Below are 27,833 nucleotides of genomic sequence, written 5' to 3'. Positions count from 1 at the left end.
AATCTGTCCCCCACATTTGGTCTCAGATTGATATTTAATCAATAGAAACTGTCTTAAACTCTGAAGCATCATGTTTAATATCCCTTCCACAATTTTTTGTCATATTTAATGACGACGACTCTGGATACCCTTGCTAACCATATAAAGATCTAATCCCTTCCTGAATCTTGGTAAATTCTTGGTCTCAGTGAGAATGTGCCAGTGTATTCCACAATTTAATTACATATTGTGTGAACAAGTATTTCCTTTTATCAGTTTTGAATTTCCCACCTTTTAACTTCATTGAATGTCCCTTGGTTCTTCTCTTATGAAACAGGGAGAAGAGACAGACATTCCGCATCTACCTTCCCTGTTCCATACATACTTGTATAGATGTTTATCATGTCCCCTTTTATTCATTTATTTCTAAGGTAAACAATCCCAGCCTCTCTCTCCATATGCAAGTTATTCCATGTCTTTGATCATTCTCATCACCCTTCTTTGAACTCCTCCTAATATAGCAATATCAATTTTAAGATGAGGTGAACAGTATTGCACATAGCATTCCAGATGAGGCCACCACATTGATTTATATAAAGGTGGTAATAAATATTAATCATCCCAGTCCTTATGCAACTTAACATCTTGTTAGCTTTTTTGACCACAGTGAGCAGAAGTCTTCATTAAGCTATCTGTAATGACATCCAGGTCCCTTTCCTGAGTTGGAAGAGCTAATTTAGAACCCTGTAAGATTAACTAGTAGTTTTGTTTTGTTTTTCCCTTCCATCATGCATTGCCTTCACCGTCATGTTGCCCATTCACCGAGGTTGTCTAAATCTCTCTGAATCCCTCAGTCCTCTCCTGTCCTAACTTAAATAATTTTGTGTTATCTGCAAATTTTGCTACCTCACTACAACCCTCCCACCCCCTTCCACTTTCCTGATAATTAATAAATATATTAAACAACTTTCAGGAACCCCACTGTTAACCATTTTCTATTATGAAAATTGACCATTACTCCTATTCTTTGTTTTCTATCTCCAAGCCTGTTTTTGATCCATGACAATATTTTGCCTCTCACCTTATGACTAGTTAGCTTCTTGAGTATCTCTTGTGCAGGAACTTGTCAGAGGCCTTTTGGAATCTAAATAAATGTCTACCAGGTCTTCTTTATCCACTATTATTTTGGCACATTTGATAATTACGAGAGATTAGTTTTCCTTTTCAGAAGCTATGCTGGTTAGACCCTATCATATTGTGATCCTCCAAGTGTTTTGTTATTCTGTTTTTATTGATCATTTCAACCAGTTTGCTAGGTACAGATGTAAGGCTCATATTATATAATTAACTGTATCATTCTTAGAGCCTATTGAAAATACGGGTATAACATTTGCTACCCGTAATCCCCTGTTTATTGTTTTTAAAGAGATATTGTACATTTTTATTAGTTGCTCAGCCAGTTCATAGTTAAACTCCAACAGACCTCTTGGATTTACATAATCTGGGTTTTTATATTATAAATTTGCTCCAGCAACTCTTCTTCTGACATTTCACTCTTCAAGACTTCTCTTTATTATCATAAAGGAGCAGGTCAGGGTAGGAAGCTCCCCAACATCTTTGGCGGTGAACACTAAAGTCTGTTATGCCAGTGCTCTATCTTTGGTCAGCCGGGTAGAGCAAGCACACACTTTTAAGTGAATACTAATATGGTTCAGTGGAATAAGAATAAGTGGGAAGTATTAGGAGCTCTTTCCTAAGGTCAAGTGACTGGCCTCTAAGATAATATCCAGTCTCAATCATTATGATAGGGGGAATCTGAGAAAGGTGTTAAATCATGTCACTCATGGCTACAAAAAAAACCCCAAAATGCTAAGGTGCATGAATGTCTCTAGTAGCGTCTTTCAGAGACGGAAAGAACATCAAATCAGATTGACTCAGCAATAACTTATTTCCAGAATTTTACTAAACAACTAGGGGGAACATGCATTAATACTCTATATCTTACTTCCACTTCTCTAATCTCATGCACTGTTCTCTGCATGGGGCCACTATACCAGGGAACTCAATTAGTAATTACATTAATCTTATTAAAGACCATTTAACTTTTAACCGAAAATTTTTATTTCAATATTTGATACATCAGAAAAGTGGAAATAGCAGTGAATATCCCGGGATGGCAATTTGCCCCCTTCCAATATTTTAAAAAGGTCAGATGTCTATTAATAGGCACAAAAGAGAAAACCACTCCCTGCTTTTAAATAGTACACATATCCCCAAATGCCCCTTTTAATGAATTAGCAATCATCTCAATGTAATAAAAAGTTTAAAATAAAGGTTTAAGAACACTCTAATAAAATCTAAACAGAAGGAAACTGGATTTGCATGTTCTGCTCATGTTCAACATGAATGCTTCCTATTAAGAAATTTGTGTTTTTATTGTGATAAAATGTTAGTACAGGTAACCTGTTATAATACATTTCATGATTGGGCTCTGAAGGAAAAGTATACTTGTTACAGATAAAATCTCCACAAGAAATAGTGCTCCAATAACAGTACACTGCAGCTGCAGGCTCATTTATCACCTGTGAATTTTAGACTTAAGATGAACAGGAAAACATACGCTGTTTTGCTTTTTTCAATTCCTGTGTGCACCATACTGTCCTATTCCAAGTAAAAAGAACAGGAGTACTTGTGGCACCTTAGAGATTAACAAATTTATTTGAGCATAAGCTTTCGTGGGCTACAGCCCTCTGCCATGTACATTGGCCAAACCAGACAGTCTCTACGTAAAAGAATAATGGACACAAATCAGACGTCAAGAATTATAACATTCAAAAACCAGTCGGAGAACACTTCAATCTCTCTGGTCACTCGATTACACACCTAAGAGTTGCAATATTACAACAAAAAAACCTAAAAACAGACTCCAATGAGAGACTGCTAAATTGGAATTAATTTGCAAACTAGACACCATTAAATTAGGCTTGAATAAAGACTGGGAGTGGATGGTCATTACACAAAGTAAACCTATTTCCCCGTGTTTATGCCCCCCACTGTTCCTCCCATGTTCTTGTCAACTGCTGGAAATGGCCCATCTTGATTATCACTACAAAAGTCTTTTTTTTTCTCTCTCCTGCTGGTAATAGCTCACCTTAACTGATCACTCTCGTTATAGTGTGTATGATAACACCCATTATTTCATGTTCTCTGTGTATATAAAATCATCCTACTGTATTTTCCACTGCATGTATCCGATGAAGTGGGCTGTAGCCCATGAAAGCTTATACTCAAATAAATTTGTTAGTCTCTAAGGTGCCCCATGTACTCCTGTTCTTTTTGTGGATATAGACTAACATGGCTGCTACTCTGAAACCTATTCCAAGCAGTCTCTTCTTATCCCTGTAACATTTGTAATAAGTCTTTTCTAGATAAGCTATGTAGATAACTGAACATACTTGAAGAAATGGTTTAATTATGAGATATTGTGTTGTACTCAGGGTCAAATGGACTGTATGCATTTCTGTTTCATGTATTCCATTATCATTCCTTGGGCTTTAGTCAAATATTCATCACTTTTCATGGGGAGCTAATGAAGTTCCTAATTACCTCAGATAAGATTCAGATTTTGTCAGAGGAGACAGAACTGAAGCTTAATTAAAAAGGCTACTATGTCAGTCTTCAGAACGAGGCATTATCTAGTTAGTGATTTGAATGCTAAAGGAGATATACTGTACACAGTTAAAAACGGGTTAATTGATATTAGCACTAAGGGACTCTACCACTTCTGGAGTCACAGAATGGGGTTCCCTCACCCTGGATTCTCACTGCAAACAATCCTTATGTATTCCAGTTGCAAGTTCAACACTAGATGTTTTATTTATAATGTGCTTTATAAATATTTTTCCCCCCAGCATAACTAGATATTTCCCCCAAATCTTTACCTATTGCAAACATGCAGAACAGAAGAGAAAAGATCACTCCTCTGTGAGATCCTGGGCTTCTCTAAGGCCCTGCCTACACTGGCAAATTTCTGCGCAGTGCAGCAGCTTTCTGTGCTGTAACTCCAGAGGTGTACGCACTGCCAAGCCACTTAGTGTTTAGAAACTGTGCAGTTGTAGTGCTCTAAAAAAACCACCCAGTCAAAAGGCATAGAGGTGTGGATGAAGAGGGGCAGGGGGACTCAGAGGCAGAGGATGACTCATAGGCCAGCGATGCATGCAGTCAGGAGCTCTTTTCTACCCCAGAAGAGCCTAGCCAGTCACAGCTGTCGGATCTTGGTGAAGCACAAACAGGAGAGGAGGCCCCTGGTAAGTGGATCTGATTTTGGGAATTGCTGAAGCGAGTTGTTGGGGGCAGGAGGGTTGGAGAAAGCAGCCTTGTCTCCCACTGCTTGCCTAGTCTGAGTGGCAGAACAGGCTGTTGATAGACTCCCTCACTTCATGGGAATCTCCTTCTGAGATCTCCAGGAAACTCTCAAGAAGATACTGGGCAATCTGCTGCCTCAGGTTCCTCGGCAGAGCTGCTTTGTTTCTTGCCCCATTAATGGTAATTTTCCCTTACCACTTTGCCATTAAGGGGGGTGGGGGAGAGCACCACTGCTGCACACAGGTGAGCCGCATAGAGGCCAGGGTGGAAGCTGCAGGTTTGGAGAAGACCCTCCCTTGATTCCCTGCTCACCCTCAGCAGCAAGATATGTTCCATAATGATCACCTCCTGTGGAAAGTGTGAGGACAGGAATGATTATCAGGCCCTGCTACAGTGCTGGCTCTACCCAAGAGCCACATGCCCAGTGTACATCAGGGTCCGGGAACAGTGATTTACCCTGCTCCTGCGGCTACTCACCATTTTGGGGGTCTTGTGGCTCCCTCTTTGTTATCAGTGGCAGAAAGGCTGCCCAGAATTAGAAAGCGGCCAAGGACAACTAAGGAGGACTTTCTCCTTGAGGTTATGATGCACTCCACCGCCAAGAAACAGGAATTGAAGGAGTGGTGGGACAGTGAGAAGAGGGACCGAAAGGAGAACGTGGCACACCAGAAAGAAGCCACGGAGTGGCTCTTAAATGTTATGGAGTGCCAAGTGGACATGCTCCAGGTGATACTAGCTCTTCAAACTGAGCAGCTCTGCACCCGCCCCTCCCCTGCAGCCACTGTCACAAAACTCTTTCCCATGTGCCACGCCTGCCCCCTCCACATTGCCAGCACATTGTTATCCACCTCCTGACTCCACTTTCTACCTGCAGCATTCCATTCCTCCCTCCTCCCAGTCCAGCAGTGTGGACTCCACTACCCACTGCACTCAACACTCATCCCTCTTCAGTTTGGACCCGCTGAAGTACAGCACCCGCTGCATCGTACTCCAAAGGAGAAGGTTGGGTATGATCTCTGGACACACACACATCTGAAGCCGTCTCGGGACACCTCCTCCTCTTGAGACCTTCCCTTCCCCCATCCCCCAACCCCCGCCCTGCTGATGAATTTGTTTGTTTGACTGTCTCCTCCAGTTGTTGTGTTTTAATAAAAGAATTGTGTTTGTTTGAAAGCAATCTTTAGTTCTATTAAGTGAAAGCAAAAAGAGCACTGCAAAGCAACATACAATTATGTTAAGGCCCCTTCTTGCATCATGTGCACCAATCACCTCCTAGTATTACAAGCACTGCACTCCCAAGCATAGCAACAAATATTAGTGGCTTTCAGCTTCAAATTGCTGCCTCAAGGCATCCCTGTTCCTTATGGCCCTGTGCTGCACCCCTCTAATAGCCCTGGTCTCTGGCTGTTCAAACTCAGCCTCCAGCCACTGAGCCTCTGCAGTCCAGCCCTGAGTGAAGCTTTCACCTTTCCCTTCACAAATATTATGGAGTGTACAGCCAGCGGCTATAAGCATAGGAATATTATCATCGGCCATGTCTAGCTTCCCATACAGGCATCACCAGCGGGCTTTTAAACTGCCAAATGCACACTCAGCAGTCATTCTGCACTTGCTCAGCTTCTTGTTGAATCACTCCCTGCTGCGGTCAAGTTGCCCCATGTATGGCTTCATGGGGTAGGCGAGGTCTCCCAGGATCACAATGGGCATTTCGACTTCCCCAATGGTGACCTTCTGGTCCGGGAAGAAAGTCCCTGCTTGCAGCTTCTTGAACAAGCCAGTGTTCTGAAAGATGTGTGTGTCATGCACCTTTCCAGACTAGCCTGTGTTAATGTCTGTGAAACACCCACGGTGATCCACAAGTGCCTGGAGAACCATTGAGAAATACGCCTTGCGAATAATGTACTCTTTGACTATGTGGTCTGGTGCCAGAATCTGAATGTGTGTGCCAGCTATCGCTCCTCCGCAGTTAGGGAAGCCCATGAGTGCAAAGCCATCCAAAATGTCATGCACATTGCCCAGAGTCATGGTCTCTCAGAGCAGGATGTGATTAATGGTCCAGCACACTTCCATCAACACAACTCCAGCAGTCAACTTTCCCACTCCTAACTGGTTAGCTACAGATTGGTAGCAGTCTGGAGTAGCCAGCTTCCACAGTGCAATCGTCACACACTTCTCCAGCGACAGGGCAGTTCTCATTCTCATGTCCTTGTGCCACAGGGCTGGGGCGAGCTCATCATGAATGTGGCTTTCCTTATGTGAAAGTTCTGCAGCCACTGCTCATCATCCCAGATGTGATCCCACCACTCAGTGCTTGTTTCCTGAGCCCAAAAGCTGCGTTCCACTATGGTCAGCACCTCCATGAATGCCACAAGCAATCTTGTGTCGTAGCTACTACTTGTGGTGAGATCAATGTCGCACTCCTTTTGCCTTTGCAGTGTAAGGAATAACTCCACTGCCACTCGTGACGTGTTGGTCAGAGTGAGCAGCATACTGGTCCACAGTTCGGGATCCATTCCTGCAGCCCGAAAGAGGCAGGGCACGCAGTACACAAACCGTTGAAAGATGGCGCCAAATGTGGATGGAAGCACAGGGATTGCTGGGATGCAAAGCAATGCATCATGGGGAATTGGGATTGGACACAGGATGCCCTGCAACCCCCTCCGCCTTCCCACAAATCTTAGAGACAAAAGAGAAAGAGGTGCTCTGTGGGATAGCTGCCCAGAGTGCACTAATTTGAATAGCTCTGCAAGTGCTGCAAGTGTGGACTCATTATTGCACAGGCAGCTGTCAGTGTGAACACACAACAGCAGTTTTCCTTCTGCGCTCTCTGAATGGCGCTTTAACTGCCGGTGCTGTAACTTTGCCAGTGTAGACGTACCCTAACCCTTCTTTCCAGCTTTCTTCACTCCCTCTGTCTCACACTGTCTCTCTTTCAACTGTTTCCAGTTAATAAGCAGAATCATCCAATTAATTAGCTGATCACTTAGTACTTAAACTATTACCTCATCAAGTTACCCCATGTGGGGATTCTTCCAAAGGGCACATAGTGGTGAGTCAGTCTTAGGCTACTCACACTCTGTAACAATTACCTAGATTAGAGAGACAAACGGGGTGAGGTAATGTCTTTTACTGGACCAACTTCTGTTGGTGTGAGAAACAAGCTTTCAAGCTTCCACACAATTATGTAAATTGAAACATATGAAAAAGCTTCCTATTTAAGGGCCTCATCCTTCTCCAATTAAAATAAATTGGAGTCTTTCAAGTAATTTCAATGGTCTTTGGCTTGGGCCCTAAGTGCATCTGGGTTCTTAAGAAAAGTATCTAATGTAAATTCCTGGAAAAATAAAAAGATTATTGGAACAATCGCAAGGACATGGTGCTAGTCCTATATTGTGCTAGTACTCCACTACAATCAAATAGCATTTGACTTGGCAGAACAAATCAAGATTGGATGTCCTTTCTAAAAGATAGATTCTATATCAATCAATCTGGTTTCACTGAATTAGTGGGTGATGTGGCCTATGTTATGAAGGAGGTCAGACTAGATGATAATGATTCTGGCCTTAAAATCTATGAATATTTATAAGAGGCTGTGAGATGCCACTCCTATGCCAAGAACATGTAGATAACACTAACTATATGTTTCCTCACCACCAATCCATTTTCTGAACAAGATGTCTCAATGCCTAGAAAAAATCAGTGGATCGACAAAGAGAACTTAGCTCATACTCAGTCCAGAAAAGTCAGAAGTGATGATGGTACAAAGGCGGATATTCTTCAAGAAACTTGACAATACTCTAACAACAGACCACACACCATGAAAGATGGAAAAACGTAGTGACCATACTGGAGTCCTCACTTTTCTTTTCAGAGTAGCAGCCGTGTTAGTCTGTATTCGCAAAAAGAAAAGGAGTACTTGTGGCACCTTAGAGACTAACAAATTTATTTGAGCATAAGCTTTCGTGAGCTATAGCTCACTTCATCGGATGCATGCAGTGGAAAATACAGTGGGGAGATTTATATACACAGAGAACACGAAACAATGGGTGTTACCATACACACTCTAATGAGAGTGATCACTTAAGGTGAGCTATTACCAGCAGGAGAGCGGGGGGGGGGGGGTGAATGGAAGAACCTTTTGTAGTGATAATCAAGGTGGGCCATTTCCAGCAGTTAACAAGAATGTCTGAGGAACAGTGGGGGTGGGGTAGGGGAACAAACATGAGGAAATACTTTTACTTTGTGTAATGACCCATCCACTCCCAGTCTCTAGTCAAGCCTAAGTTAATTGTATCCAGTTTGCAAATTAATTCCAATTCAGCAGTTTCTCGTTGGAGTCTGTTTTTGAAGTCTTTTTGTTGAAGAATTGCCACTTTTAGGTCTGTAATCAAGTGACCAAAGAGATTGAAGTGTTCTCTGACTGGTTTTTGAATGTTATAATTCTTGACGTCTGATTTGTGTCCATTTATTCTTTTATGTAGAGACTGTCCAGTTTGACCAATGTACATGGCAGAGGGGTATTGCTGGCACATGATGACATATATCACATTGGTAGATGTGCAGGTGAACGAGCCTCTGATAGTGTGACTGATGTGATTAGGCCCTATGATGGTGTCCCCTGAATAGATATGTGGACACAGTTGGCAACGGGCTTTGTTGCAAGGATAGGTTCCTGGGTTAGTGGTTCTGTTGTGTGGTTGCTGGTGAGTATTTGCTTCAGGTTGAGGGGCTGTCTGTAAGCAAGGACTGGCCTGTCTCCCAAGATTTGTGAGAGTGATGGGTCGTCCTTCAGGATAGGTTGTAGATCCTTGATGATGCGTTGGAGAGGTTTTAGTTGGGGGCTGAGGTGATGGCTAGTGGCGTTCTGTTATTTTCTTTGTTGGGCCTGTCCTGTAGTAGGTGACTTCTGGGTACTCTTCTGGCTCTGTCAATTTGTTTCTTCACTTCAGCAGGTGGGTATTGCAGTTGTAAGAACGCTTGATAGAGATCTTGTAGGTGTTTGTCTCTGTCTGAGGGGTTGGAGCAAATGTGGTTGCATCGTAGAGCTTGGCTGTAGACAATGGATCGTGTGGTGTGGTCTGGATGAAAGCTGGAGGCATGTAGGTAGGAATAGCAGTCAGTAGGTTTCTGTTTCTGTTCAGTAGGTGTTTATGTGACCATCGCTTATTAGCATGGTAGTGTTAACCTCAGCCTGGACCAGTCCACACAAGAGATCCACTTCCTGGACACTGTATTTTCCACTGAATGCATCTGATGAAGTGAGCTGTAGCTCACGAAAGCTTATGCTCAAATAAATTTGTTAGTCTCTAAGGTGCCACAAGTATTCCTTTTCTTCTCACTATTCTTGTACACAGATGGTTACAGTTGTGTGGATTGCCTTCTATCTTAAGATGGCTAGGAAAGCACATCTTTTCCTCTCTAAGGACCCAGCCACTTTTATCATTGTACGAGAGACTCTATATAACTGGTACAGAAGTTGTTGCTTGTGTGGGATGCACAGCCAATCACCCAAGCAACTAAGCTGTCTGGAGCATGGACTGCCTTTTTGTCCTATATTTGTATCTTTTTTTCCTATATTTGTACAATGCCTAGCGCAATGAGTCCTAGTCCATAACTGGGGCTCCTAAGTGCTATGGTAATAAAATAAAATAAAATAAAATGAAATGAAATAAAATAAAATACTAGAAACTGAAGTGTTGGGTGCCTGTAGGAGCCAGCTTGGAGAGACTATATGAACAGACAAAATGAGGCTACCAAGTTTCTACACTGGAGCCTCTGTGGCAAGTATGCATTTAAAAGAACCATGCAGTATTACAAACACTAAATTGAAAGCATGCTTGAGGAGGTTAAGATTCTATGGCATCTGGCAATTGTCACATTGCAGGCAAATGGGACAGATAGTTGTTGTAGAAAGAAGACAAACACCACCATATGAATTGAGGTGCCATATCAGCAGACAGAAACATAAAAATGAAAAAAGAAGAGAAGATAGTGAATTATGAAAGTGAAACTATTATGAAAACTAGAACAAAGATGATCCCAGTGATTATTGGAACACTTGATGTGAACCTTAAGGGTACGAATGAGATCTTAAGAACACGACAGGAGTGGAAGACATCACAATCGGTGACCTCCAGAAGACAGCGCTCTCAGGCAGAGCAAAAATGTTAAGGTAAGTCAAAGAAAAACAAGTGCATTCGAACAACTAAAATGCTGGAATTCTGCAGAGGTTTAAACAAAATACCTGAGTACCCAAACCTACAGAGTTGATTTGTGGCCAGGATTTATTGGGGATAAATGTTAAACAGTAGCTTTTCCCTTTTTATGCTTAAATATCTTGTATGTCATTAAGAGTATTTGTTTAAAACAAAACAAAATATCCCTATGAGTAATATTGAGAAACAATAATAATAATAAGATGCTAATGATGATGATTGATGATGATGAGAGCACAACACACTACTTTTCCATGAATTCCACTATCTCCTAATTTATTTCCTGACTGAATTCAAAATCTTAGTCTTGGTCTTAAATGCAAAAAATCTTCAATGAATTGATGTCATGAATATCTTAAATCGATTTGTGTCCAACAGGGACAATGCAGCTGAAGACACACAGAATATGACTCTTAGGGTACCTGCAATAAAAAACCTGTGGCACCAAATCTCAGAGCCTGGGTCAGCTGACTCAGGTTAGCGGTGTTCAGGCTGCAGGGCTAAAAACAACAGTGTAGATATTCGGGCTCGGACTAGAGCCCACCCTCTGAGACCCATTCCCATTGAGGGGGTCTTAGAGCCCAAACATCTACACTGCTATTTTATAGCCCCACACCCTGAGCCCTGTGAGCCTAAGTCAACTGACCCAGGCCGGCTGTGACCACGTCCATGGGTCTTTTATTGCAGTGGAGACAAACCCTTAGGTACTGAGGACCGAGTGTTGTGCAGCAAGTGACACCAACTTTGGAACTGTCTGCCAGTAGAGTTTAGACTACAGTCATAATAAAAGCCGACATTTTTGATAAACGCTTGTCCCAGCAATGACTACCCTCACACATATGTACATTGAAACCATGGTAGCGGAAGATGAAGTTAGTTAATGGCCACACCTAAGGGGTTTATTTCAAAAACAATGTAGGCCCGCTCCCAGAGGTTACAGCCTTGTAGGCATTTCTTCTGAGAACCAACACTCACTTTGGAGGATGTTAGTGACTGGAATCAAGACAGACATGCCTAGCAGTTGGAGCAGGAGTCAGGCCTCATGGTTAGTACAAGAGTTGATAGCCAGGAATCCAAACCCAGGGTCAGAACCAAAGTTGGGAGCAAAATGGAAGAGCCCAGGGTCAGAGTTGAAGTCAGGTGGTGTAGCCAATCAGGGAGCCCATTACCAATCAGCTTTTTACATAATTTTATCAGTGCTTAGATACCAAGGTAAAGGGCCCATAAAAATACATTAAATTTAGATTAGCTGATCCCATCCAAACATAAGGGGTTGAACTTTTATGAATCTATCATCTTTTATTTTGGTATATTCACATTGATCTAAGGGAGTCTCTGCAATTCCTCACTTATTCCTTAAACCCTATTAAATGAGATTAACATATAAGCTCCTAACGAAAGCTTCCTCTTTGCCTCCCACCCCACCTCTTCCCATTCTCTACAAGGGGGAAGTCAGCTTACCCTTCCTTTCCCTTTGAATAGGAATGACATTTGGTGGAATGATAGGATGTAAATTGCAGCCACTTGAAAGAATGCGGGGCCCTATCTGGTGCTTGTATCTAATAATATATCCTCTTCTTACTGAAATTAAGGAGGTTTTCAACCTTAGGAAAAGCTAAATGTTTCCCATTTTGCTGGTGTCTGAAATATCTAGTTTTAAAATAATAGCTCAAAAAATCTTCTTTTTCATTATAGAGTAATATTTTTCAAAGCAAGAAAGTAAGTAAAAATATCCCTTTCATTAGGAAAAAGCTGACATCTTTAAAGGCATCTAATTAATCCCAGGTCACTCTTGTAAATGGAACATTTCCACCTCAATGGGTTTTAGCTAGTAAAATGTTTAAAATAAATAAATAGTCCCCTGTGTAAAATTTCAGAGCTCAGTACCATTGAGAGAGCTCTCATTAACAGCTAAGAGCTGAACAACAAACAGCTGAACACCTCTGATTAGGAGTCCTTTCTCTTGCTCACAATCTATATGTTCATTTGACAGAAGTATTAAAAATTCAGTTCTAATGGTTTTTCCACTTACGTTTCAGAGAGATTAAAAACATGTTGAGGATCTCCATTTTGGATGTGGTATCTTATTGGGTCACCTTCTCGATCCGTGGCCTTCAGAAGAACAATCAAAATAATATGTTATAGTCATAGATGATAAAAAAGCTGGTTAGTGCTGTTCAATCTATATGCTGTAAAATTAACCTTCAAAATTAACCCATTGAAGTATTAAGTATCTTTTCAAGAGGAATCAGTGCTCACTGTTTCCATTTTATCAGCTATGGCTGTATGTGCGGTATTTACTATGCAGTTGCATCATGTCAATATTCTGAACACATACGAAAATATTTTATTTTAAATATACACTTTCAAATTACCACCACCAGTATGAACAAGTAGCACATGAAATGTATGATGTATTCAAGTACTTATGTTTTCTATTATTTTTAAGGGCTGTGCAAATATATTCTGATTGGACCAAATCCTGACATTTCCCTGACAACCCTCAGGACAGGACCTTTCCCCTATTCTTCTCATCCAGATACTTTACTTTCTGATTGTTTTGTTTGCCATCTTTCTCAATTGTTTTGCTGATGTTCCTCTTACTGACTCTCACCCCTGAATCACAACCTCTCTGACTTTTCTTTCAGGTTCGCGGAAGATCAGGATAAGAAGCAGGTTCTTTGCCTGTGTTGCTGACTGCTTCTTCAACCTTAGTTCTGGTGGATCCACTTCATTCTCTTTCACTTCATTTGGTGTTCTCAGAGGTCTATCCTTTGTCTCCTCTACACTCATCTCCATGTCTAGAGCTGGACAATAAAATTTCATTTTTTTAAACAAAAAATGGGAAAAAATTATTTGACAAAAATTGTCGCAGAAAACCCCACATTTTTAAGACACTCTAATATTCAATTCATTTCCATGGTCTCTAACATCATTTTTATATTGATGAGTCTTAAATCTCTCTCTACACACACCTAACATCTTTCCCTCTGTCTGGGGTCACATCTCTTAACTGTCACTGTTTTTCTGTTACTTTTCAGAACCTTTATATTTCCCTCTCACTTTCTCCATCATGGTTGACAAATTCACTATCCTGATTGTCAATCAAATTTGCAACATTGGCAGCTTCTCTTCCTGAATCCAGACTCTCACAAAACAAAGCAAAACAAAGACACTCCCCCTCTCCCCAATAACTTGGAAATGCATTTATCACTGATTTGGTAGGTTCATATTTGCTTCATTAAAATGCACAGGTAATAGCAAAATAAATTATGTATGATCTTAATCAATTAAATTCAAATAAGTACATCGTGTAAAAACACAAAGAAAACTGAAGACTCACAACCAAATAAAAATCATCTCTCTCTAAATTTGGATCAGCTGATTAAATAAAATTGTATTTTGACACCTGTATATTTCAAGATCAATTAAATGCACCCATTTTGCCACCCCTAGAGAATTACTGCCTGCTTGTAAAGCACACCTCAGGAACATGGTAATTGCTCTATTCCTGTTTATCGAAATCTCAAGAAAATGAGAACATTTGCATACTTAAGCTTTAATCAACAATGGCTGGCAGAATATGAAGTAATAAACAGCTTCTAGGCATGCAATAAACACAGTCTTATTTACCAAATAACACAGTGGGGATTATTTATTGCTACTTTACTTAAGGTAATCTTGATTGTTGCTATTAAAATACCAGTTGTAATCAACTGGGTACATTTTAAAATATGTGGAATTAGCATGCAAAAATAAATTGGAACTTCCTTCATCTGTGTGTTAATAGAAGGAACTGACAATTAGAATTTCCAACAAATTGGAATTTTTAAGTGTATGTAGCTATTGGGTATATCTCAAATATCGAGGATTACTTATGATGGGTTGAAATACATTGCAAGGCCTTAGGAGTCACAGAGTTCAGGAAAAAAATTAAGAACTTGCTCTCAAAAGAAGCTGGTCTTTCCTGGTTATTGTCATCATACTCTTGTGTCAAAAATCAACAAAAGTGAATTAAATGAACAAGGATTTAAAATGAGTTTTTTTGTTTCCAATACTTCTCACTTCCATTCTACCAAACAAAACAAGGTCTCAATCCTACAAACAATTATGCATGTGCTTAACCTTTAAAATCACAAGCAGTCTCCTTGATCTCAATGGAAATGACACATGTTCAAGACTAACAGACTTCAGACAAATTTTATTAGATATACGTGTGATTTAACAATTAAATATTTTGCTTAAATATTGCAATATCTTATTTGAATTCAATATATAAAATAATATATTACACATATGCCATACTGTGTGGCAGGATATACAATACAAAGTTATAATTTGAATGTATATTATAATAAGGTGGGTTTTTTTACTTTTCAAAGCATTGTTCTTTAATAATTGGAATGTTTTATGCTCTTTTCAAAATATTCTTAATGATAATATCTGGGGATCTCTGGTACGTAATAGGAAAGTGGCGATGGCTAGCTACCCCATCTAAATGCTCCCCTCCAGAGCTGACCAGGTCAGTGAGAAGGGATTCAAGGACCATGACTCTTTCATGTCCCCTTTGACATGGCTAATAACACCCCATCTCCATAAATGTAATTTAGGCCTGACATGTTTTCCTAAAGACAATTTTAACTAGATTAAATAAAGACTTCTTTTAAATTTCTGAGTACAAAACCTGATATTACAATGCAACATTTACAAACAAATATTGAAAATTAATTTGGAAACTTTGGGAAAAGTACAATGTTCATTTCAACACTTTATTTACTTTTCCAAAACTGTGTTTGCATTATCCAATATCCTAAAACTAACTAAGGCTTTGCTACCTACAAGATAACCTGAATCTCAAGGATTGCATATTCCAGCAGTAGAGCAGCTGCCAGTTTATTGCCTATTCCTGATTCAGCCTGCTGCTGGCTCCCTTATTTTAATGCTTTCAGAGACAACTAGCTTATGATTGGCTATGAAAATTATCCAGAAGAGTTGGGCTGTGTAATTCTAAAACTCACTACAGGCAGTAAAAAAGTGCCAAAAGATAACTTTCAGTGTTGGGCTAAATTATTTGTCCTCTCTCAGTGTGGGTGTTTGTGTCTGTTTAACCACCTCTAATTATGCTAATCTTTTGTCAGTGGTTCAGCACACTGTTTAATAGAAAGTTTCCCCATGCATGTGCATTAATTAGACTCAGTTAAAATTCCTCTATTTCATTCTGGTTTAGATAATCTATTTTCAGTAAATTTACTGAAAATGGAAAACATACAGAGCCATATCCTCTGATGACTATCATAGCTCTGGCACTGACTTCATTGATTAGCTTCACTCAGTGGAGTTCTATTGGATTATGCTATTTATACCAGTTGATGATCTAGTCCACTGTCTCTGATTCTATTCCTTTGATTATCTGCATTCCGCTGAGGTAACCAGACTATGGTATGAGGGCCTCATTCACTACAGACTGAGTTCTTGGGTCAAAATTGTCCGAGCAATGCAAATAGGACTGTCAATTAATTGCAGTTAAGGCATGCGATTAACGCAAAACAAATTAACTTGATTAAAATAATAGTTGTGATTAATCACAGATTTCATCACACTTTAAATAACAGAATAACAATTAAAATGTATTATAAATATTTTTGAATGTTTTTTCTACATTTTCAAATATATTGATTTCTATTACAACTCATTATTTTTCAAATCACCTCATACAAGTCCACTCAGTCCTACTTCTTTTTCAGCCAATTGGTAAGGCAAAAAAGTTTGTTTATAATTATGGGAGATAATGCTGCCCACTTTTTATTTATGTCATCTGAAAGTAAGAACAGGTGTTCGCATGGCATTGCTGTAGCTGGGGTTGAAAGGTATATACAAGTCAGATCTGAAAACATTCTTATGCCCCTTCATAGTTCGACTTGTAGGCACTTCAATTTTACTTTGTTTTGTTTTTGAGTGCAGTTATGTAAAATATTAATAATTCTACATTTGAAAGTTGCACTTTCATGATAAAGAGATTGTACTACAGTACTTGTGTGAAAATGAGCACTGTATATATTGTATTTTGTGTTGTAATTGAAATCAATATATTTCAAAAATGTAGAAAAAAATCAAAAATATTTATAATAAATTTAAATTCGTATTCTATTGTTGTTTAACAGTGTGATTAAAACTGCAATTAATCATAACAATTTTTTTAATCTCGTGATTAATTGCAATTTTTTTAATAGTCTGACAGCCCTAAATGACAACAGTTAGCACAAACTCCATTTGGGATAAATACAATCAGGCTAGGTTTTTTAAATGAGCTTAAGAGAATTAGTTGCCTAAATCCAATTGGGCTATGGATGCATCTCTCTTTTAGGCTTCTTTTAAAACTCCAGCCCAGATTTACTGAAAAACTCATGGTTTTGTGCTGCATTTATTACAAAGGCTTGATTCTACAATAGCCTAAAAATAGCAAACTGAGTAGAGAACCAGGCTCAAAGTGAGTATGTAATACGATTTCACATAGTGTATTCTATCTACACACAATATATAGCTACATCCACGCTATGAGCTAGAGGTGTGATTTCCAGCTCACATACACATACGCACGCCTGCTGGTTTGAGGCGGGTTTGCACTCAGCACAGCGAAGCTATGCTGCTGCTTCCTCTGCCTGTGCCACTTAGTGGCTACACGACTATCATTTGCGCTCGGTGTCACTGAGGTAGCATATGTGTACGCAAGCTGGGAATCACACCTATAGCTCATAGTGTAGCCATAGCCTATATGTAGTGACATAACCATGTAACAACTTTTGAAGTCATGTAAGGAACTTCAGGACCACATGAAATTGCATTTTACATATATCTTGGACCATCTCAGCTGCACCCTGCCCACTAATCTATCTACTCCATTCCTAACTTCTGAGCACCTTCAAATAGCAGAAATTTAAAACATACACACACACACATAGAATCATAGAATATCAGGGTTGGAAGGGACCCCAGAAGGTCATCTAGTCCAACCCCCTGCTCGAAGCAGGACCAATTCCCAGTTAAATCATCCCAGCCAGGGCTTTGTCAAGCCTGACCTTAAAAACCTCTAAGGAAGGAGATTCTACCACCTCCCTAGGTAACGCATTCCAGTGTTTCACCACCCTCTTAGTGAAAAAGTTTTTCCTAATATCCAATCTAAACCTCCCCCACTGCAACTTGAGACCATTACTCCTCATTCTGTCATCTGCTACCATTGAGAACAGTCTAGAGCCATCCTCTTTGGAACCCCCTTTCAGGTAGTTGAAAGCAGCTATCAAATCCCCCCTCATTCTTCTCTTCTGCAGGCTAAACAATCCCAGCTCCCTCAGCCTCTCCTCATAACTCATGTGTTCCAGTCACCTAATCATTTTTGTTGCCCTTCGCTGGACTCTCTCCAATTTATCCACATCCTTCTTGAAGTGTGGGGCCCAAAACTGGACACAGTACTCCAGATGAGGCCTCACCAATGTCAAATAGAGACACATTTCCTTCTTCCTTCCCTAAATGTGGAATTACCTCCCAAAATCACATGCCTCAGAGATAAAGCCCTTTTCCACTGACAGGTTCAGTGGTCCAATAACACGACTGCTCAGGATCAGAAATAGGAATTTTAAACCACTAGAAAGAGAAAAGATTCTCAGCTTCCTATCTGGAAAATCTTGTTGATTCTGGCCATAGTATGTCCTGAGTTATTGGACATCAGAGGATCTAACTGGGACATTGGACATTTTGCCTCTGGGTCACTGGCTCATATCAAGCTCCCGTCAGCAATGACTGAAAGTAATTACACAATTGAATAGCCATAATATATGTGAAACAATGAGCTGTTAGTGTCAGTGAACTTCATAGTGGGCAGATTCAATAAACACAACTAGCCTCCTTTTTGGCAGTATCAGCAGAGAGGCTAAAGAATCAGTGGACACAGAAACTAAATTTTTCTCTCACTTTTAGAAGTGTTGAGACTAATGAATCATTATAGGGAAGTTTGCATAACCACTGCCCCCACTGTTAACTGCCTGGTGGATAAATACAAGCCCTTCAATATCCAGGGCTTTCATGCTGACAACCCACACAATTATTAAATTCAATGAAACGTTTAAATATCGTCTATTATTCTTTATCACACTTCTGAGCAGAAGGCTGGTTAAAAGCTATGCATGAAAATATTTTGGTATGATGGAAATCTGAAATGTTACAAAAATGTCAAGTCAGCATTTTCTTATGCGCTATATCTTTGTTACAGAATAGATTTTAATCCACACAGACTCTCTTTCACCTCTACAAGAGGAGGACAGGACCCTGAGTGTCACACATATAAGCGGAAGTAGCTGTGTAAAGGCTTACACTGAAGTATTCTGTACCTGCAGGTTTAACAAAATGGCACCAATTCTCATGGCCTCACTGATTTCAAGACTGTACATCTGCTGGGGAAAGCGGGGAGGGCTCTGATTGTTTGGAGGAAGTACCTCAATGTAAACAGTAGTGATGGAGCTCCTGCAACGACAGAAAAAGAACGAAATCCAGGTCAAAATCAATTTAAAGCAGAATGGCAATGTAACCTACAATTCCTGTATCTATGGACTGTCCTCCTTAATCCTGTAGGTCACACAACCTCTCTCTCCTGTTTAAAATCCTTCTTCAAGTCACACCTCTTCCTGCATTGTCTCAGAAGTGACCCAGACTCCCATCTCAACCTATCAACATCTTGAAGAAGTAGAAGAGCATGACCAGAGGTTTTGGGCAAATCTGGAAAGAGCAAGAGGTGCTGCGTTAAAGCCAAACAAACACAAATGTAAATTCCATGTAATGGAAAATATACCCGTGGGAGAACTTAACATCACAAGACACGCAGGGAGAGCACAGTAAGGCAGAGGCCATATCCAGCATGCCTGCCTCAACAGATAAGGAAGGTAAACAAAGATCCCTTAGAATGGGGAACTGGGGAAATTCATGACTAATCTAGCTGTCCAAACCAGCAACCTGAGAGCACCACTGTGCAAATTGTCTAATGATCTTGGGATGCAAATCTTAATAAAGCGTTTGAAAAACTGAAGGAGTTAGCTAAAGAGGCCCTAGTCCTGAGATACCATGACAGTAAGAGTAAAACTAAGTTGATCATGGATGCCTACAAGAAGGGTATTAGCACATTCCCCCTACAGCAGTATGGTCAAAACTGAAGACCAGTAGTTTGTGTGTCACCGGCACTACCAAAAATGGAGTGTCGATATATGCTGAAATAGAGGAGGAGGCTGTCGCTTAAGTCCATGGGTGTAAAAAGTTTAATGTCTATCTTTATGGGAGGCCATGAATCACTTATTACTAGTGCCAAAAGGGGGAACTGAAGCAGGTCCCAGCCCAGGGTCCTGTGTAAGTCAACACCCAAGTAGGTGATCTCCCATCAGGGAGTCTACGTCCACGGCCCTGAACTACTTCCTACTGCTGTCCCTTCAGTTTGGGAAATGGCCCTGTGATGGGGTGGCTGCCCCTCACTGGCAGAACAGAGGTTAAAAGCAACCCTAGGGAGGTTGCGCTGGAGGCAGCCAATTAGAAAGTGGCTGAGAGGAGTAGCTAATCATGGCCCAGCAGGCTCATATAAAAAGGACTGCAGGGCAGCACAGAGGTCAGTAGCTGACTGGAATTTGAGGGGAGAAGACCAGGCTTCTAGAAGGGTGAAGAAGCCCCAGCACCTGGGACAATTCAGTACTGCAAACAGGGCCTGGGGAGCTAGAGAGAGCTTCTGGATGGCTGCTAGGGCCTGCAGGCTGAGACCCTGAGGTAAGGGCAGAAGAGGGTGCTGGAGCTGCATGGGAAGCGGCCCTGGGACAATGGACTACAGTTACCACTGAGGGAAGTGACTGGGCAGAGATTGCAGGTCCCCTGGGAGGGGAGAACATGGAGTGTGGCACAGCTGGAGGTCACTGTCATGAAGAAGACGCCATTGTCCTGGGAGTGATGTGGGTCCAGGAGCAGAGGTGAGGGTGGGCGAGACACCTCCAGAAGAGGGCGAAGAGCTAATTCCTAGGTGAGTCATGCCCCGTCACAGGCCCCTATAGTCCAAGTTGCTGTGGTGGCTTTTCTCTAGTAGTGCCCGCATAGACCCTGGGTGGCATCCTGTTGTGGTCCCAGATTTTTCTGGGTGAGGCAGCTGTAAGTTTGGTGGGCTCGGAATCCCCAAAAGGTCTCCATGTTTTGGTCACCTGAGCTCCTCATAGACAGGGTGCTCTCAGGACTCTTCCTCAGCCTCCTTTGGCCAGGAAGACAGTTCTTGCATCCTTATGACTTACTCAGCTGGCAGTTTAGTGATCCTTCTCCTCAGGTAGGGAGGCAGCCAGCTCCTGCCTCTTCACCAGTCAGCCATGAACTGAGCTGGGTTATCTCCTCCTCTTCCCCTCTACAGGGCTCACATTAGCTGCAGCTATAACAGGACAGGGCTAGCTGAGCCTGAAGACTCTCTTTAACCCCTTCCGTGCTGGTAGATGGTTTCTCTGCTTCATTACATTGGGTTTAGACATGTAACTACTAGTCCCCATTATCTCCAATCCAATGGGATGATGGAAAGTGATGTTAAAATAATAAAGCAGCTATTGAAGAAGGCTGCAGAGTCTCATATGTACTTAGTACTGTTAAACTACAGGAGGGCACCAGCAAAACATGGTTTGTCACTTGTGTTCATTCATTTTAACAGATCTCTGAGAACTAGAATACTGTAATGTTAGATGCTGATCTCAGAGGAACGGGGATTTGCAGAAGTATAAAGAGGCAGATAAAGCTAAACAAAAAGAGCAGCATGATTTGGAGTCCTGAGAGCAGCAATCACTTCACGAACATCACATAGTGTATCTATGATAGTAGTCAATGGTTGCAAACAACATAGATATCATATAAGATCGTCATCCCAGCTGAACATTTACTGCGGTGGAATAGATGATGCCTTCTATTACTTCCACTAGGAAGGGATATAAGAGGCATCAAGTTTGGTTGCTTTGCCTGAGAATGTTTCAGTTAGGCAACAACCACAATAGGTAAAGATAACCAACCCCCAGGACATTATTCTGCCAGAACAAATGGACTTACTGCTTCCTGACAACAGTTGATTCTAATATTTCAAGGGTGATCTGCAAGTTCAAGTGACAGTACAAGAGACCTGAGGGATTAATTGACCATTGTTTGTAACTAGGTTGGTTACATGTATTTAAAATTGTGTTACATAAATGTTGTTTGTTAACTATTATTTGATTCTAGCTGTGAAAAGATTATGTGGTTTTGGAAACTGTGCCTTTAAACAGCATAGGTTCCCAGACAGGAGGTCTGGGGGAGGGGAACTGCAAAGAAAGATGGAACTGGTCACTGAATAAAGAGGTTCTCTTTCAAGCTTCTTTGGCCCAGAGTGGTTACTGAACGCCACGTTGCCCATATAGGGGGCTATGAAAAGCCACACCATTCCCAAAGTGGCATTGGAGAGATTGGATTCATTTTCTGTCTTCTCTCTTCATCCCCTTGTGGAGTCCTCAGTTCAGGCAACACAGGTGAGAGGGGACCCTCAGTAGTTACACAAAGGGGGAGGGGCTCCTTCTCATTTAGGACTCCCTGGCTACACAGAAATTGATCAGTATCCGGGCCAGTGTACACCAACTGCTCATCAGCACTGTTTTAAAGTATGCTAGCATGTATGTACAAATACAAGGAGATTTGTACGCATATTAGTGGAATCTCATTTCTGAGGACATATTGCATCACTGTAGACAGCCTTCAAAGAGAAAACACATTTACATTCAGTATGTTTTTTCCAAGAATGTTATGATGTAGATGGGCAGGTGGATGGACCTGATCTGGTGGATTGTTTTCATCATTAACTGTAATGATCCTGCAGTCTAAGAAGAACTGGAAGAGGACAGAAAACCTTAAAATCTGCTCTATAATTGCTCACATATGACAAATGCCTTTCCTTTTTGTCAGTACACTGGAAATTGCCCATGAATGGCTCCTTAACTATGACATAAATAGCGAAAAGCTGATAGAATTAAACATGAAACATTTGTCCTTGATTAATGTAATTAAATATAATTTAGTACACTTATACCATGTTACTAAGTCTAGCTAATAATGGATATCTGAAGAATATTGATATTCAATCAATATTGATTGAGTACAGTATCTTACCATATGGCTATAATGAATTACAAACCATTAATTTGAAGTGTTAATCAAAAATAAGACATAGAATTCAGCTAATTTTAAATTTGGATTCACAAAGCAGAACCCAGTCATTTATTACTTTGTTTGACAATGAGATTTTTTTCTCCTCTAAATTACTATTTCATGTTTCTTTACTTCTTATTGGACTCTTACTAAACCCCATTAAACTTCCTTATTTTTTCCCAGGAATAATGGTCACATTTGAGAGCTGTATTCCCCTATTCTAAGTATATAAGAAATTTCTCTCACAAAGCCTTCCAAGGAAGAAACTTTATAAGTAGAACCATTGTACTTTATTGAATTAGATCACTCTTCAACTAAACAAACTTCTATATCCCTAGGACGACATCCTGAACAAACGAAGTCAATTACGTAGCCTTTAGCCATGAAATGCCATCAGCTGTAGATTAGTCTAAAACCACTAATAAACTTGATTCTATAAAATACTCAGTATATAGTAGTCACCATTAAAAAGTTAATATTTGACCTCAATTACTACACAGTGTTACATGAAAAAACTTCAGTATTTCCCTATACTTTAAAAAGGAAACATGGTAAGTAGGCAAATGAATTTTTGAGTGAGTGAATTGAAATATTTAGTTTTCTAGTCTTCCAGAAAAATATCAGTTACACATCACTTATCTCATCTTGTGCTATAGATTGGTTTAATTTTTTTAAGCTATCTAAATATATGAGTACTATTAATAACAGATCTTTTCAGCTCTTTACTAGAATTCTAATGTTCTCCTTTGTTTATTTGCTGTATAAAGACAAAGCAACAAAAACAAGACCGAGCCTAAAGCTTGATTCCAGGTCTGTCCAAATAGATTCCCTCAAGCTTTCTGTGGAAACAAAAAGAGTTTCTATCTGGTAGTCATTTTTTCCTTAAAGACTGTACCGTCTCTTTGAGCTGCTCTATAAGCAATGCACCACTGTTCCTTTATAATATTGAGTCAGAGCCAAACATTCTCCTCAACTTCCCTAAACTATGAAAAGAACCTGCCTAGAGTAATTCCCCCACCCCCAATACCTAGGTTGATGCCACTCCACTTTATTATGCAAACCTGGACAGTGTGCATCAGGGTCTGTTTGGCTCATCACATTCCTCAGTCTACTAAAGCCCATAACTGCATATTTTGCAAGAGTGTATTAGATTTAGTACTGCTCCTCTGGCCCGTCATTTTTAGGGTTTGTGTAACCTCATTAATTCTTGGACTCTTTTTCTCTCAGATAAAATATTAAAGAATGTCCTCTATGTGTGTTAGAATTCTGTCTGGAATTACTGGGGGGGGGACTGAAATATAACAACTGGAGAAATCTTCTTCTGAACGTTAGCAATCCTCCAGTAAGATTGTATGTGTGTTCCACTCTTGCTTGATTCTTTAATAAACGAACAAGCAAAATCCATTGCCATTTATTCAAACAATTGCTCTGGTATCAGGGTATGGGATCTGAGAATAGTGGAGTTACACCCTTAATATGAATTAAGACATTTATTAAAAGATTCTATTTCTCTGATTGAAATAAAATAAGCCTGTGTGCATTACCTAACTTTAAAGCCAAGTGAGTAATTACCAGACTTTTTCTTCTGTTGCCATCTGTCTGTCTTCGATAAACCTTGTCTAATCTCTGTCTAGTAGTTTTGGGTGATTCACTTAAGATGCCTGAGAGAGTCCTGATTTACTGCAAGTTCTGAACATCCACTCTCTGGAAGTCAGTTTTCCTTGCATGCAGCTCATGTTGGACACTCAAAAACTGAGGCATCCCAAATCACTAGTCTTTTTTGAAAAAAATATGTCATAAGTCTATAACAAAATAGATCAATGGAACTACAAGAAGTGAGATCTTAACTTGCTTTCAGCGAATATTGTAATAAGTAGCCTTTCTAATAGACGTAAGGAATTCATCCCCCAGCAGGATACCATTAATATATAGATCTTAGGGCACGTGTTAATAATTCTTTAAAGATTTGGTAAAGGGTTTATTACTCATGAAAATGTGCTGTAAAGAATGAAAAGTCTACCTTGGACCAAGGTGTAATGGACACCATGAATACTAAGAGAGCTAGCCTCTGAGTCAAATGCTTTAAATATTTTAACAACAACCTTAAAGATCTTCCTGTTCAATGCTAGTGGTCAAGGGAGAAACATCTGAGAATGAACTTCAATACCTACTTGGAATGGCATAAGTATTATTTGTATTTCAGAGCCAACTAATCAGGGACCCAGAGTCCTACGCACTATACAAATATATAAGACTACATGGTGTCTGCATCAAAGAGCTTACAGTCTCAATTGAAACATGGTGCAACAGAAGAATGTAACACATGATAAGAGGGAAGGGGAAACAAAATGTAAGAACAATAAGATCACATGTTTACAGAGCTTAGTTTGTAAATAGTCTAATGGATGAGCATAGTCCAAGAATTTGGAAATATACAGTAATTTGGAATAAACAAATAACATCCAGCTCAATCTAGCCATCATAGTGTGCTGATTGCTTGCAGACTTAACAGCAGAAGTTGGTCTTGGGGGGCAGGGGAGAGGCATCTGGGTAAACTCACATGACGATATCTTTCTCTTACATTGACTGCCCCATTTGTGAATGTGAGAAACATCTGAGAGGTGCAGTTACACAAGGCTTCTCCCAGTCCCCTTAATTGGAGAATGGACTTGTCACATTTTCAGCTCAACGACGCCTTACTGGCATTGGGCCCAGAACATGTCATCTCAACCATTGTTATGTATTTCTCTACACCAATAGTGAAGTGCCAACATTTTTGCTTATTTTCAGTACACAGAATTCAAGAACAAAAGAAGCAGGAAAGTGGGACTGGATAGCTTTATTGGGGGACACAACAATCCTGAGCCAACCACAGACAACACACAAACTGCTCTGATCTGACAGTAGTCTGAGATTAGACATTAAATGACTTTGCTGGTGTGAATTTAGGTTTTAGTGGTGTGTACTTCATTATTTGCACAGCTTGCAATTTATGTGACAAAATAAGCGAAGTCCAGATGAACATGAATACTATAATACCTTGTCACCTAGGCAGAAGGCAGTTGCCAGCTGAGGAATCATTCTGAAGATACTATTATTAACCATTTCTGCATCACAGCAAGCGAAGTCCAGAAAAAACCAACATCTATCTTCCTTTCTTTCACTTTTAATTTTTCATACAAACAAGGACAGATAAAATTCAACAGGTAATAATTTAATTTTTAAAAGGAGACTATTTCATTCTCCTAGAATTGTGAAAGTTGTGAGCTGCAGAGAATATGCAAATAAGCCATGAAAATGCAAGACTTAGACTAATTTCTAACATAGTACTTATCAAAAAAAAAAGTTGAAGTGGGATCAACACACAAAATAGAGTAAATGGAAGCCATATCCCTCTGAATGCCAGATGCACCGCAGATTTTTAGGAATAAGAATACTCTGTGCTTCTTAAATTTAATTGCTGGGATAGACATAGGTTGAAAAATACTTTTATTATATAATTAATTACCTTCTCTGTGCAGGAGGAGCACTGTCAGATGCTTTGACAGTGAGAGCATAGGACCTCCCTACTGACAATACAACTCCTGGAGCGATGGTGATAAGGCCTGTTCGATCATTAATGATGAAGTCTCCCTGGTCCCCAGCCAGAATTCCGTATATGATCTGCCCATTTGGCCCTTGGTCTGCATCTATGGCACTGAGCTGCAATTGAAAATCAGAATGTAAATACTTAAGAATCAATTCCATTCTATTTTATTTTCTCTCAACAAGGGATCTTGCTTTGGAGAAGAAAGTTTTCAAAGGAAGAAGAAACACTCTGCATCTACTCACTAAAAATATTGTCATAGGAAAATGTAATTTAAAATTAGAACATCATAAAATGAGTAAAAGAAAATCTTGCATCAGGAAAAAAAATCCAAAACAACCAGTCCTGAATTTAGGACTGCGAGTAAGCTACATGAAATCTAAGTATTAATGAAAGGCTAATTAATACAACACTGATGTTATTCTTTATTGATAGGAATTTCCACCACTTCCTAAAAATATCCCAACCAAACATGTTATTTACAAGAACAAAATAAATGTTTGAACTGAGGGTCTGAAGTTTATTCATGGAAAGGTTCCCTGCCTCTGTCTTCCTTAAAACTGTATTGGGATAGTGCTGTTGCTGCCAAAAATTATGATAGTCAAGTCTTGCATAAAAACCTGTTCATGTTAAGGTGGGGAACAATGGCATTATCATTTATGGGCAGTGGGACTAGGAGGTGTACCACAGACTGATTAGATAACCGAGTCCAAGTGAAATGATAAAGGTGCACATTCACACATATATCACCAAAAGAGAGAGAGAGATGCTATGCACAGGAAATCCAAAACCATTTATTGCAACTCTGTTTTTGACATTTTCCCCACAAAACTGTAAAGCTCCGATACCCAGGATGTGCAAGTTTAAGGTCAGATATCTTATGATCCATTAGGGCTAGAAATAGGAGTTTATGCCATTGGAAATGGTAGATTCCTATCTTTGTAATGAGATACACAGCAGCTCTTGCTTCTTACTCCTAGTGTATTACCAGTATATGATATGCACAGTCTCTGATATGAGATATAGGGAATGTGTGTTTTTTACCAAGTGCACTAAGATGATTTGGAACTACAGGCATATCCTGTATTGAATAGACATCATTATCATCGTCAATGCACTATATTCACACAACAGACATATATAGAACAAGTAGGCGATGTTTTCACTTCAGTTGCTTGTGATTCAGGAAGACTATATTTCTTGAGAACAGATCAAAAGTATGCACATTTTAGCATTTCTCTTTCCATATGCAGAATGAACAGATTATTCCATAAAAAGTACATAAATATTTATAAATAAATCAGTGGTGGTGCTCATCCCTGGAACTTTATATCAGACATTTAGAACAGCCATCTTAATTAACACCACATCCACAAAATGAAAAAAGAGGTATTGCATTCTGCTACACTCAGATGTGGGGAAAATAGTTGAAGTATCATTATTAAGCAGGTTTATTAGGTTAGTGCTTA

At 40.0% G+C, this 27,833-nt stretch overlaps 1 protein-coding gene across 6 annotated transcripts in view; it reads right to left on the bottom strand.

Annotated features, from left to right (window-relative positions):
• Positions 1 to 27,833, bottom strand: part of PCDH15 (protocadherin related 15) — a 1,335,873-nt gene that overhangs the window by 264,030 nt on the left and 1,044,010 nt on the right. For all 6 annotated transcript variants that reach the window (XM_073353680.2, XM_073353679.2, XM_073353690.2 and 3 more), the window contains 3 exons: positions 26,287 to 26,480; positions 18,941 to 19,073; positions 12,592 to 12,671 (listed from right to left, as the gene is read on the bottom strand). In XM_073353680.2, the coding sequence (XP_073209781.1) occupies positions 12,592 to 12,671; positions 18,941 to 19,073; positions 26,287 to 26,480 (407 nt within the window). The remainder of the gene's footprint in view (positions 1 to 12,591; positions 12,672 to 18,940; positions 19,074 to 26,286; positions 26,481 to 27,833) is intronic.

Source organism: Lepidochelys kempii, chromosome 7, assembly GCF_965140285.1.
Source record: "Lepidochelys kempii isolate rLepKem1 chromosome 7, rLepKem1.hap1, whole genome shotgun sequence".
In the NCBI taxonomy this organism is placed as follows: domain Eukaryota; kingdom Metazoa; phylum Chordata; order Testudines; family Cheloniidae; genus Lepidochelys; species Lepidochelys kempii.
This window is presented reverse-complemented; position numbering and strand designations above follow the sequence as displayed.